This window comes from Taurulus bubalis, assembly GCF_910589615.1.
Source record: "Taurulus bubalis genome assembly, chromosome: 14".
Taxonomy (NCBI): Eukaryota; Metazoa; Chordata; class Actinopteri; order Perciformes; family Cottidae; genus Taurulus; species Taurulus bubalis.
In genome coordinates, this window is record NC_136602.1 from 553,959 (window position 1) to 566,458 (window position 12,500).

Genomic DNA, 12,500 nt, shown 5'->3' on the forward strand with positions numbered 1-12,500 from the left:
GGTGGAGTGAAGGAGGGAGGGAGGAGGGTCTGTCTCTCTCTCTCAGTGATTGACAGCTCAGGCCATGTGACCTGTCTCCTGAGTGATTGACAGCTCAGGCCATGTGACCCCTCCCTCAGTGAGGCTGCCGTACTTCCTGGACCTGAAGAGACCTCTGGACCACGGACTGAACCACACACACAACCTGTACCTGGAGCCGGAGGCGGGGCTTAAGATCGGAGTCTGGTAACTAACACACACACACACACACACACACACACACACACACACACACACACACACACTATATAGATCTGATGTTTTACTCTTTCTATCTATTCTATTGTGTGTGTGTGTGTGTGTGTGTGTGTGTGTGTGTGTGTGTGTCAGGCACACAGTCCCAGCTCTCATGTGGAGAGCAGCTGAGGGGAAACAAGGTGACTGGTACGACTCCACCTTTAGCTCCTCCCACCCTGTCATCCTCTATCTCCATGGAAACTCAGGAACCAGGTGACACACACGCACACACACACACACACACACAGACACAGAGACCTTCCATCAGTCGCTGTTTGACCTTTGACCTTTGTGTCTACAGAGGAGGAGACCACCGCGTCCAGCTGTACAAGGTCAGATTATAGTATGCCAGGTTTATATATATATATTATTATATTATGTTATAACTCTAGATTATATATATATATATATATATATATATATATATATATATATATATATATTATAATATATAATATATATATATATTATATACTTATATATATATTATATATATATATATATACATATATACATGAATTCTGAACGTACATGTATTATCAGTGTAGCATCGGTGTATTATCAGTGTAGCATCGGCGTATTATCAGTGTAGCATCAGTGTAGCATCAGTGTCTCACCTCTACAGGTGTGTGTCTCACCTCCAGTCTGTCTTCCTTCAGGTCCTCAGTTCAGTTGGTTACCACGTCGTCACGTTTGATTACAGAGGTGAGAAATATTCTTCACATTTAAATCAAACTTTAATACACACATCTGAAGTGTGTGTGTGTGTGTGTGTGTGTGTGTGTGCAGGGTGGGGGGATTCAGACGGCTCTCCCTCAGAAGGCGGGATGACATCAGACTCTCTCTTCGTCTACGATTGGCTGAAACGGCGTCTGGACGACAAAACACCGCTTTACATCTGGGGACACTCTCTGGGGACGGGGTAACACACATACACACACATACACACACATACACACACACACATACATACATACATACATACATACATACATTAGGGCTGGGCAAAGTTGAAAAAATGTAACTGATTAATCTAGTGCATTGCTTTCTTTTATTCTAAAGTGATGTCATCAGAACAATAGAACCCTCTGGAGCAACAGCAAGTTAACAACAACAGAATATACATCTAAAATATATACTAGGAAAGAAAAAAAAAGATGTATTGTATTTTGTTTTAATGCTTCTATATGACTCATGAGGTCATTCAATTAAATATTGTATTTATTTTCAGATGTTATAGACTATTTTATTCTAATGTAAACAGCTTAATCTCATGCTGAAGAAGAACCATTTGTCTGTCAGGAACAACATGAACAGTGTTCAGTAGTACTGAAGGACAGGTGTCAGGTATCTCAGCGGCGGCTCAGATACCTGACACCTGCTGCTCGCTGAGGACAGAAACTACAGGACAAGACGTTCAGTCGGTTGGCAACAAGTCGGTCCTGAGGCTGAGGAAGTGCGCGCGCATACGTAAACCTCCTTCAGAGTAAAAGCAGTGCCGTTGTATTGCATTCATGGCGTGCATCTTATGTATTTCTCTTTCTTTTTTGATTGGCCTCACGCGGGTCGGACTGGGAGCCGTAAGACGCCCAGGTCTGAACTACGCCGTCTGGAGAGATTTAAAGTGCAGCGCCTGTGTGCGGCAGCATCAAGCCCCTCCCATGCAACAAATAATAAACGAATTAGCGCATGATCAAATAATTAACACCGTTAATAGTTTGCTACACACGTTATCGCGTTAAAAACATATATAAAAAATATACATATATATAAAATATACATATACACACACATACATACATACATACATATACACATACAGGATTTGTATTATTGAATGTTTTGTTTTTCAGAGTTGCCACTAACCTGGTCAGAGGGCTGTGTGACAGAGGTCAGTGTACACACACACACACACACACACACACACATACATTTATATATGAATATATTAATAATGATTTCATTTACAGGAAGTCCTCCTGACGCTCTGATCTTAGAGTCTCCCTTCACCAACATCAGAGAGGAGGCCAGGAGCCACCCCTTCTCCATGGTACCTGTAGACCTGAACCAGTCCTAACTATAGACCTGAACCAGTCCTAACTATAGACCTGAACCAGTCCTAACTATAGACCTGAACCAGTCCTAACTATAGACCTGAACCAGTCCTAACTATAGACCTGAACCAGTCCTAACTATAGACCTGATCCAGATCTAACTATAGACCTGATCCAGACCTGATCCAGTCCTAACTATAGACCTGAACCAGACCTGAACCAGTCCTAACTATAGACCTGAACCAGTCCTAACTATAGACCTGATCCAGACCTAACTCTAGACCTGAACCAGACCTGATCCAGTCCTAACTAGACCTGATCCAGACCTGAACCAGTTCTAACTCTAGACCTGAACCAGTTCTAACTATAGACCTGAACCAGTCCTAACTATAGACCTGAACCAGTCCTAACTATAGACCTGAACCAGTCCTAACTATAGACCTGATCCAGACCTAACTCTAGACCTGAACCAGACCTGATCCAGTCCTAACTAGACCTGATCCAGACCTGAACCAGTTCTAACTCTAGACCTGAACCAGTTCTAACTCTAGACCTGAACCAGCTCTAACTCTAGACCTGAACCAGTCCTAACTATAGACCTGAACCAGACCTAACTATAGACCTGATCCAGACCTGAACCAGACCTAACTATAGACCTGAACCAGACCTGATCCAGTCCTAACTATAGTCCTAACTCTAGACCTGAACCAGACCTGAACCAGTCCTAACTATAGACCTGAACCAGTCCTAACTATAGACCTGAACCAGACCTGATCCGGATCTAACTCTAGACCTGATCCAGATCTAACTATAGACCTGAACCAGACCTAACTCTAGACCTGAACCAGACCTGATCCAGTCCTAACTATAGACCTGATCCAGATCTAACTCTAGACCTGAACCAGTCCTAACTCTAGACCTGAACCAGTCCTAACTATAGACCTGATCCTGATCTAACTATAGACCTGATCCTGATCTAACTATAGACCTGATCCTGATCTAACTATAGACCTGATCCAGATCTAACTATAGACCTGATCCAGACCTGATCCAGTCCTAACTATAGACCTGATCCAGATCTAACTATAGACCTGATCCAGATCTAACTATAGACCTGATCCAGACCTGATCCAGTCCTAACTATAGTCCTAACTCTAGACCTGAACCAGACCTGATCCAGTCCTAACTATAGTCCTAACTCTAGACCTGAACCAGACCTGATCCAGTCCTAACTATAGACCTGAACCAGTCCTAACTATAGACCTGAACCAGACCTGATCCGGATCTAACTCTAGACCTGATCCAGATCTAACTATAGACCTGAACCAGACCTAGCTCTAGACCTGAACCAGACCTGATCCAGTCCTAACTCTAGACCTGAACCAGTCCTAACTCTAGACCTGATCCTGATCTAACTATAGACCTGATCCAGATCTAACTATAGACCTGATCCAGATCTAACTATAGACCTGATCCAGATCTAACTATAGACCTGAACCAGTCCTAACTATAGACCTGAACCAGTCCTAACTATAGACCTGAACCAGTCCTAACTATAGACCTGAACCAGTCCTAACTATAGACCTGATCCAGATCTAACTATAGACCTGATCCAGTCCTAACTCTAGACCTGATCCAGATCTAACTATAGACCTGAACCAGTCCTAACTATAGACCTGAACCAGACCTGATCCGGATCTAACTCTAGACCTGATCCAGATCTAACTCTAGACCTGATCCAGATCTAACTATAGACCTGAACCAGACCTAACTCTAGACCTGAACCAGACCTGATCCAGTCCTAACTATAGACCTGATCCAGATCTAACTCTAGACCTGAACCAGTCCTAACTCTAGACCTGAACCAGTCCTAACTCTAGACCTGATCCTGATCTAACTATAGACCTGATCCTGATCTAACTATAGACCTGATCCAGATCTAGCTATAGACCTGATCCAGACCTGATCCAGTCCTAACTATAGACCTGATCCAGATCTAACTATAGACCTGATCCAGATCTAACTATAGACCTGATCCAGATCTAACTATAGACCTGATCCAGACCTGATCCAGATCTAACTATAGACCTGATCCAGATCTAACTATAGACCTGATCCAGATCTAAGTATAGACCTGATCCAGATCTAACTATAGACCTGATCCAGATCTAACTATAGACCTGATCCAGACCTGATCCAGTCCTAACTATAGACCTGAACCAGTCCTGACTATAAACCTGAACCAGACCTGATCCAGATCTAACTATAGACCTGATCCAGACCTGAACCAGTCCTAACTATAGACCTGAACCAGTCCTAGCTATAGACCTGATCCAGTCCTAGCTATAGACCTGATCCAGTCCTAACTATAGACCTGATCCAGTCCTAACTATAGACCTGATCCAGTCCTAGCTATAGACCTGATCAGGTCATAACTATATACCTGATCAGGTCATAACTATATACCTGATCAGGTCATAACTATAGACCTGAACCAGTTCTAACCTAAGACCTTGTTGTGTGTTCAGGTCTACAGATTCCTGCCCGGCTTTGATTGGTTCTTCCTGGACTCCATCACAGCCAACGACATCCACTTCGCCAGCGACGAGAAGTATGCTTCCTTCCTTCTGGTTTCCTTCCTTATTTGTGGTTTCCTTCCTTCTTTTTGGTTTCCTTCCTTCTTTTTGGTTTCCTTCCTTCTGGTTTCCTTCCTTCCTTCCTTTTGGTTTCCTTTTGATTTTGGAGAGAAACATAGAAATCAGAAGAGAAAAACCCAACAACTAAAGTAGAACACATGTTCTATTAATATGTTTACATTCATATATGTATATTTACCCGTGGATATCCTCTCCTCAGTGTTTACATATATATATATATATATATATATATATATATATATATATTTATATTTACCCGTGGATATCCTCTCCTCAGTGTGCACCACATCTCCTGCCCCGTGTTGATCCTCCACGCTGAGGACGACGGCGTGGTTCCTTTCCATCTGGGTAAAAAGGTAAGCGAGGTCCAGACGGGTCGGCGGTTCAAGGGCCGTGACGCAGTGATGTCACCGTTTCCTCTGCAGCTCTACAGCCAGGCGTCCCGGTCCAAGAGCCTCAGCGGCCACAAGGTGCAGTTCGTCCCCTTCGCCTCGGCTCTGGCCTACAAGCACAAGTTGATCTACAGGAGCCCCGAGCTGCCCGGCGTCCTCAGGTACTTCCTGTCTGCCCGGCGTCCTCAGGTACTTCCTGTCTGCCCGCCGTCCTCAGGTACTTCCTGTCCCTGCAGGGAAAACACAAATACTTCAGCCGAGGGGTTCTTTTATTGGGATCAACACAAACATCGAGGACCAATCGGCTGCTCTGGAGAACAGGGATCTATAAATGAATCAGTTACTCGTCGACCCAAACGTAATCAATCGATGTTTTGAAGTGAAAATCAAGTCTTTTTAATGCAAAAATGACAACCAGAGAAATTTCACAGAGTTTCCAGCCTCTAAATGTGGAGATTTTCTGTTTGATTTGAAAGTGAAGATATTTAAATGAAAGTGAAGATATTTAAATGAAGATATTTAAAGGTCTTCGGACCGTTTGTCGTTGCAGTGATTTCTTCGCTCGGCAGCAGACGGACGCCTGAAGACGCTTCATTAATATTCTGGACTGAACCACAGACCCTGATTCTGCTCACTTCCTGTTTCGAGGAGGAGGAGGAGGAGGAGGAGGAGGAGGAGGAGGAGGAGGAGGAGGAGGAGGAGGAGGAGGAGGAGGAGGAGGAGGAGGAGGAGGAGGAGGAGGAGGAGGAGGAGGAGGAGGAGGAGGAGGAGGAGGAGGAGGAGGAGGAGGAGGAGGAGGAGGAGGAGGAGGAGGAGGAGGAGGAGGCTTTCCTTTTGAAATATTTAAATCTTCTTGATTCTTTAACACGCGTGAGTTTTAATAATTGTGCTCTCAGTTTTAAGGCCTGTTACGACTTGAATTATGAATTAAAGATTTATTGTTTTATGTAACTGGTTGTTTTTTTTTGGATAAGCGAAAGGAAAAATAAATGACATCATCAAAGGATAAAATATTATTCAACAGACGTGAGCAGATGCAGCATTTAATAAACTGATAATAGTTTTAGACGGTATCAAATGTAATAAAAAAAATGGGTCTTAATAATTATGAAAAGCCAGAATAGTTCAAATATCTTAAGTGACTCAACAGGGTAATATTAATACAGGGTAATATTAATAAAGGATTATATTAATAAAGGATTATATTAATAAAGGATTATTTTTATCTTATTTGATCTTTAACAGCAAAGTGATTGCGGGTTTTCTTTTATTCCACCGAGTGACTCATCTCAACATGACCCATCTTTGTCTGCGTCCTGACGTCATCTCGCAGCGTCAGGCGACGCGGCTCGTATTTCCGGTTTCCGAATAAAAAACGCCTCCAAACAGAGAAGTTTTCCCAGCGGGGTTCCTCGTGCAGATCGAGGTGTTCCCGGGCTTCAGGTGTTCCCGGGCTTCAGGTGTTCCCGGGCTTCAGGTGTTCCCGGGCTTCAGGTGTTCCCGGGCTTCAGGTGTTCCCGGGCTTCAGGTGTCCACTTTATACTTTACTACCTCTCAGATTACCTGTAGTACTTTATACTTTACTACCTCTCAGATTACCTGTAGTACTTTATACTTTACTACCTCTCAGAGTACCTGTAGTACTTTATACTTTACTACCTCTCAGAGTACCTGTAGTACTTTTTACTTTACTACCTCTCAGATTACCTGTAGTACTTTATACTTTACTACCTCTCAGAGTACCTGTAGTACTTTATACTTTACTACCTCTCAGAGTACCTGTAGTACTTTATACTTTACTACCTCTCAGAGTACCTGTAGTACTTTTTACTTTACTACCTCTCAGAGTACCTGTAGTACTTTATACTTTACTACCTCACAGAGTACCTGTAGTACTTTTTACTTTACTACCTCTCAGAGGTACTAGTAGTACTTTATACTACGTTTGTCTGACGGCTTTAGTTTCTTTAAAACACGGTTGGTCAGAATCCTCTGACTCCTGTTCGGATGTGTATACATCTTGTGTACTCTGTGTACTCTGCAGCATGTCCACCACTACTCAGAAGCACAGGGACTTTGTGTATACATCTTGTGTACTCTGTGTACTCTGCAGCATGTCCACCACCACTCAGAAGCACAGGGACTTTGTGTATACATCTTGTGTACTCTGTGTACTCTGCAGCATGTCCACCACCACTCAGAAGCACAGGGACTTCGTGGGCGAGCCGATGGGCGAGAAGTCGCTGACGGCTCTGTCGGGCATCAGGGAGATCCTGGGGGAGAAGCTGAAGCAGCAGGGCTTCGACAAGGTACAGGAACGTGTAGTAGTACACATAGTACAAGTTGAAGGACAGCGCCGCCTACAGGCCGCAGTGATCTCACAACATGAGGCTGGTTTTGAAATCCTCTCAGATGTTTTTTTATTACAAATAACTTTATTGTTGATTTATTCATTTACTCTTGTGTTTTTTACTATGTATTTCCTGTGTTTTGACCGTGTATTTCCTGTGTTTTGACCGTGTATTTCCTGTGTTTTGACCGTGTATTTCCTGTGTTTTGACCGTGTATTTCCTGTGTTTTGACCGTGTATTTCCTGTGTTTTGACCGTGTATTTCCTGTGTTTTGACCGTGTATTTCCTGTGTTTCCTGAGTCCTCAGGCCTACATGGTTCTGGGTCAGTTCCTGCTGCTGAAGAAAGACTGCGAGATGTTCGCCGAGTGGCTGAAAGACGCCAGCGGGGCGAACTCCCGTCAGGCCGGCGTCTGCACCCGGTGTCTGAAGGAGTGGTCCGACGCCTTCCTCTGAGGCCCCGCCCCGCCCCCCCCCGCGTTGCTCCTGAAGTGCCAATAAAAGCTTTAGTTCTGAACAGCGGTGGTGCGTTCAGGGTCTCTGAAGAAGTCTGTGAAACATTAAATCACGTCTTCTTTTACCATTTGTCAGTTTTCTTTCTTTTTAGACCAAAATAAGTGTATTCAGTTTTCAAAAGAAAAAATGTGACTCACTAACCAGAAGGGAAACGACACCAACGGTGTACTGCAAGGGAAAGATGGGGTCTGATGGGTCCATTAGGGCCTGATGGGTCCACTGGGGCCTGATGGGTCCACTGGGGTCCACTGGGGCCTGATGAGTCCACTGAGGTCTGATGGGTCCACTGGGGCCTACTGGGGTCTGATGGGTCCACTAGGGTCCATTAGGACCTGATGTGTCCACTAGGGTCTGATGGGTCCACTGGGGTCTGATGGGTCCACTAGGGTCCATTAGGGCCTGATGGGTCCACTGGGGCCTGATGGGTCCACTAGGGTCTGATGGGTCCACTGGGGTCCACTGGGGCCTGATGGGTCCACTGAGGTCTGATGGGTCCACTGGGGCCTACTGGGGTCTGATGGGTCCACTAGGGTCCATTAGGACCTGATGCGTCCACTAGGGCCTGATGCGTCCACTAGGGTCTGATGGGTCCACTGGGGTCTGATGGGTCCACTAGGGTCCATTAGGGCCTGATGGGTCCACTGGGGTCCATTAGGGCTTGATGGGTCCACTGGGGTCTGATGGGGTCTGATGGGTCCACTGGGGTCTGATGGGTCCACTAGGGTCCATTAGGGCCTGATGGGTCCACTGGGGTCTGATGGGGCCTGATGGGTCCACTGGGGTCTGATGGGGCCTGATGGGTCCACTGGGGCCTGATGGGTCCACTGGGGTCCACTGGGGCCTGATGGGTCCACTGGGGTCTGATGGGTCCACTAGGGTCCATTAGGGCCTGATGCGTCCACTAGGGTCTGATGGGTCCACTGGGGCCTACTGGGGTCTGATGGGTCCACTGGGGCCTACTGGGGTCTGATGGGGCCTGATGGGTCCACTAGGGTCTGATGGGTCCACTGGGGTCTGATGGGTCCACTGGGGCTACTTGGGTCTGAATGGTCCACTAGGGTCCATTAGGGCCTGATGCGCCCACTAGGGTCTGATGGGCCCACTGGGGTCTGATGGGTCCACTAGGGTCCATTAGGGCCTGATGGGTCCACTGGGGCCTGATGGGTCCACTAGGGTCTGATGGGTCCACTAGGCTCCATTAGGGCCTGATGGGTCCACTAGGGCCTGATGGGTCCACTGGGGTCCATTAAGGCCTGATGGGTCCACTAGGACCTGATGGGTCCACTGGGGTCCATTAGGGCCTGATGGGTCCACTGGGGCCTGATGGGTCCACTGGGGCCTACTGGGGTCTGATGGGTCCACTAGGGTCCATTAGGGCCTGATGCGTCCACAAGGGTCTGATGGGTCCACTAGGGTCCATTAGGGCCTGATGGGTCCACTGGGGCCTGATGGGTCCACTAGGGTCTGATGGGTCTACTAGGGTCCACTAGGGCCTGATGGGTCCACTAGGGCCTGATGGGTCCACTGGGGTCCATTAGGGCCTGATGGGTCCACTAGGGTCTGATGGGTCCACTAGGGTCCAGCTTTAGTTCTGAACAGCGGTGGTGCGTTCAGGGTCTCTGAAGAAGTCTGTGAAACATTAAATCACGTCTTCTTTTACCATTTGTCAGTTTTCTTTCTTTTTCGACCAAAATAAGTTTATTCAGTTTTCAAAAGAAAAAATGTGACTCACTAACCAGAAGGGAAACGACACCAACGGTGTACTGCAAGGGAAAGATGGGGTCTGATGGGTCCATTAGGGCCTGATGGGTCCACTGGGGCCTGATGGGTCCACTAGGGTCTGATGGGTCCACTGGGGTCCACTGGGGCCTGATGGGTCCACTGAGTTCTGATGGGTCCACTGGGGCCTACTGGGGTCTGATGGGTCCACTAGGGTCCATTAGGACCTGATGCGTCCACTAGGGCCTGATGCGTCCACTAGGGTCTGATGGGTCCACTGGGGTCTGATGGGTCCACTAGGGTCCATTAGGGCCTGATGGGTCCACAGGGGGCCATTAGGGCCTGATGGGTCCACTGGGGTCTGATGGGGTCTGATGGGTCCACTGGGGCCTGATGGGTCCACTGGGGTCCACTGGGGCTTACTGGGGTCTGATGGGTCCACTAGGGTCCATTAGGGCCTGATGCGTCCACTAGGGTCTGATGGGTCCACTAGGGTCTGATGGGTCCACTGGGGCCTACTGGGGTCTGATGGGTCCACTAGGGCCTACTGGGGTCTGATGGGTCCACTGGGGTCTGATGGGTCCACTGGGGCCTGATGGGTCCACTAGGGTCTGATGGGTCCACTGGGGTCTGATGGGTCCACTGGGGCTACTTGGGTCTGAATGGTCCACTAGGGTCCATTAGGGCCTGATGCGCCCACTAGGGTCTGATGGGCCCACTGGGGTCTGATGGGTCCACTAGGGTCCATTAGGGCCTGATGGGTCCACTGGGGCCTGATGGGTCCACTAGGGTCTGATGGGTCCACTAGGCTCCATTAGGGCCTGATGGCTCCATTAGGGCCTGATGGGTCCACTGGGGTCCATTAGGGCCTGATGGGTCCACTGGGGTCCACTGGGGCCTGATGGGTCCACTAGGGCCTGATGGGTCCACTGGGGTCCATTAAGGCCTGATGGGTCCACTAGGGCCTGATGGGTCCACTGGGGTCCATTAGGGCCTGATGGGTCCACTGGGGCCTGATGGGTCCACTGGGGCCTGATGGGTCTGATGGGTCCACTGGGGCCTACTGGGGTCTGATGGGTCCACTAGGGTCCATTAGGGCCTGATGCGTCCACAAGGGTCTGATGGGTCCACTAGGGTCCATTAGGGCCTGATGGGTCCACTAGGGTCCATTAGGGCCTGATGGGTCCACTGGGGCCTGATGGGTCCACTAGGGTCTGATGGGTCTACTAGGGTCCATTAGGGCCTGATGGGTCCACTAGGGCCTGATGGGTCCACTGGGGTCCATTAGGGCCTGATGGGTCCACTAGGGTCTGAGGGGTCCACTGGGGTCCATTAGGGTCTGATGGGTCCACTGGGGCCTGATGGGTCCACTAGGGTCTGATGGGTCCACTAGGGCCTGATGGGTCAATTTGGGCCTGATGGGTCCACTAGGGTCCATTAGGGCCTGATGGGTCCACTAGGGTCTGATGGGTCCACTGGGGCCTGATGGGTCCACTAGGGTCTGATGGGTCCACTAGGGTCCATTAGGGCCTGATGGGTCCACTGGGGCCTGATGGGTCCACTAGGGTCCATTAGGGCCTGATGGGTCCACTGGGGTCCATTAGGGCCTGATGGGTTTCCCCCTTCTGGTCTCACTGGTGTCTCTTACTGGTCTCACTGGTGTCTCTTACTGGTGTCTCTCACTGGTCTTACTGGTGTCTCTTACTGGTCTCACTGGTGTCTCTTACTGGTCTCACTGGTGTCTCTTACTGGTGTCTCTCACTGGTGTCTCTTACTGGTCTTACTGGTTTCCCCCTTCTGGTCTCACTGGTGTCTCTTACTGGTCTCACTGGTGTCTCTTACTGGTGTCTCTCACTGGTCTTACTGGTGTCTCTTACTGGTCTCACTGGTGTCTCTTACTGGTCTCACTGGTGTCTCTCACTGGTCTCACTGGTGTCTGATGGGTCCATTAGGGTCTGATGGGTCCACTGGGGCCTGATGGGTCCACTAGGGTCTGATGGGTCCACTAGGGTCCATTAGGGCCTGATGGGTCCACTGGGGCCTGATGGGTCCACTGGGGTCTGATGGGTCCACTAGGGTCCATTAGGGCCTGATGGGTCCACTGGGGCCTGATGGGTCCACTAGGGTCTGATGGGTCCACTAGGGTCCATTAGGGCCTGATGGGTCCACTAGGGTCTGATGGGTCCACTAGGGTCCATTAGGGCCTGATGGGTCCACTAGGGTCCACTGGGGCCTGATGGGTCCACTAGGGTCCATTAGGGCCTGATGGGTCCACTGGGGTCCATTAGGGCCTGATGGGTTTCCCCCTTCTGGTCTCACTGGTGTCTCTTACTGGTCTCACTGGTGTCTCTTACTGGTGTCTCTCACTGGTCTTACTGGTGTCTCTTACTGGTCTCACTGGTGTCTCTTACTGGTCTCACTGGTGTCTCTTACTGGTGTCTCTCACTGGTCTCACTGGTGTCTCTTACTGGTCTCACTGGTGTCTCTTACTGGTGTCTCTTACTGGTCTCACTGGTGTCTCTCACTGGTCTCACTGT

The 12,500-nt window shown here is 48.7% G+C and overlaps 3 protein-coding genes across 4 annotated transcripts in view; 2 read left to right on the forward strand and 1 right to left on the reverse strand.

The window, feature by feature from the left end:
- The window catches only part of LOC306746939 (uncharacterized protein), a 387,486-nt gene that overhangs the window by 98,089 nt on the left and 276,897 nt on the right, over positions 1 to 12,500 (reverse strand). The window lies entirely within an intron of this gene.
- LOC306746955 (lysophosphatidylserine lipase ABHD12-like) lies at positions 125 to 6,020 on the forward strand. Its single transcript, XM_079229944.1, has 11 exons — positions 125 to 225; positions 370 to 489; positions 578 to 608; positions 936 to 981; positions 1,066 to 1,198; positions 2,130 to 2,167; positions 2,247 to 2,326; positions 4,859 to 4,941; positions 5,265 to 5,343; positions 5,413 to 5,540; positions 5,930 to 6,020. The coding sequence occupies exons 2-11, from the start codon at positions 389 to 391 to the stop codon at positions 5,961 to 5,963; spliced, it is 753 nt and encodes a 250-aa protein (XP_079086070.1). The 5' UTR covers positions 125 to 225; positions 370 to 388; the 3' UTR covers positions 5,964 to 6,020.
- On the forward strand, positions 6,772 to 8,302 carry LOC306746966 (barrier-to-autointegration factor-like). Of its 2 annotated transcripts, none has more exons than XM_079229958.1 (3): positions 6,772 to 6,907; positions 7,562 to 7,688; positions 8,038 to 8,302. In XM_079229958.1, the coding sequence occupies exons 2-3, from the start codon at positions 7,563 to 7,565 to the stop codon at positions 8,182 to 8,184; spliced, it is 273 nt and encodes a 90-aa protein (XP_079086084.1). In that variant the 5' UTR covers positions 6,772 to 6,907; position 7,562; the 3' UTR covers positions 8,185 to 8,302. The 2 variants fall into 2 exon arrangements, with proteins under 2 accessions (XP_079086084.1, XP_079086085.1); XM_079229959.1 differs by having other exon boundaries at positions 6,773 to 6,822.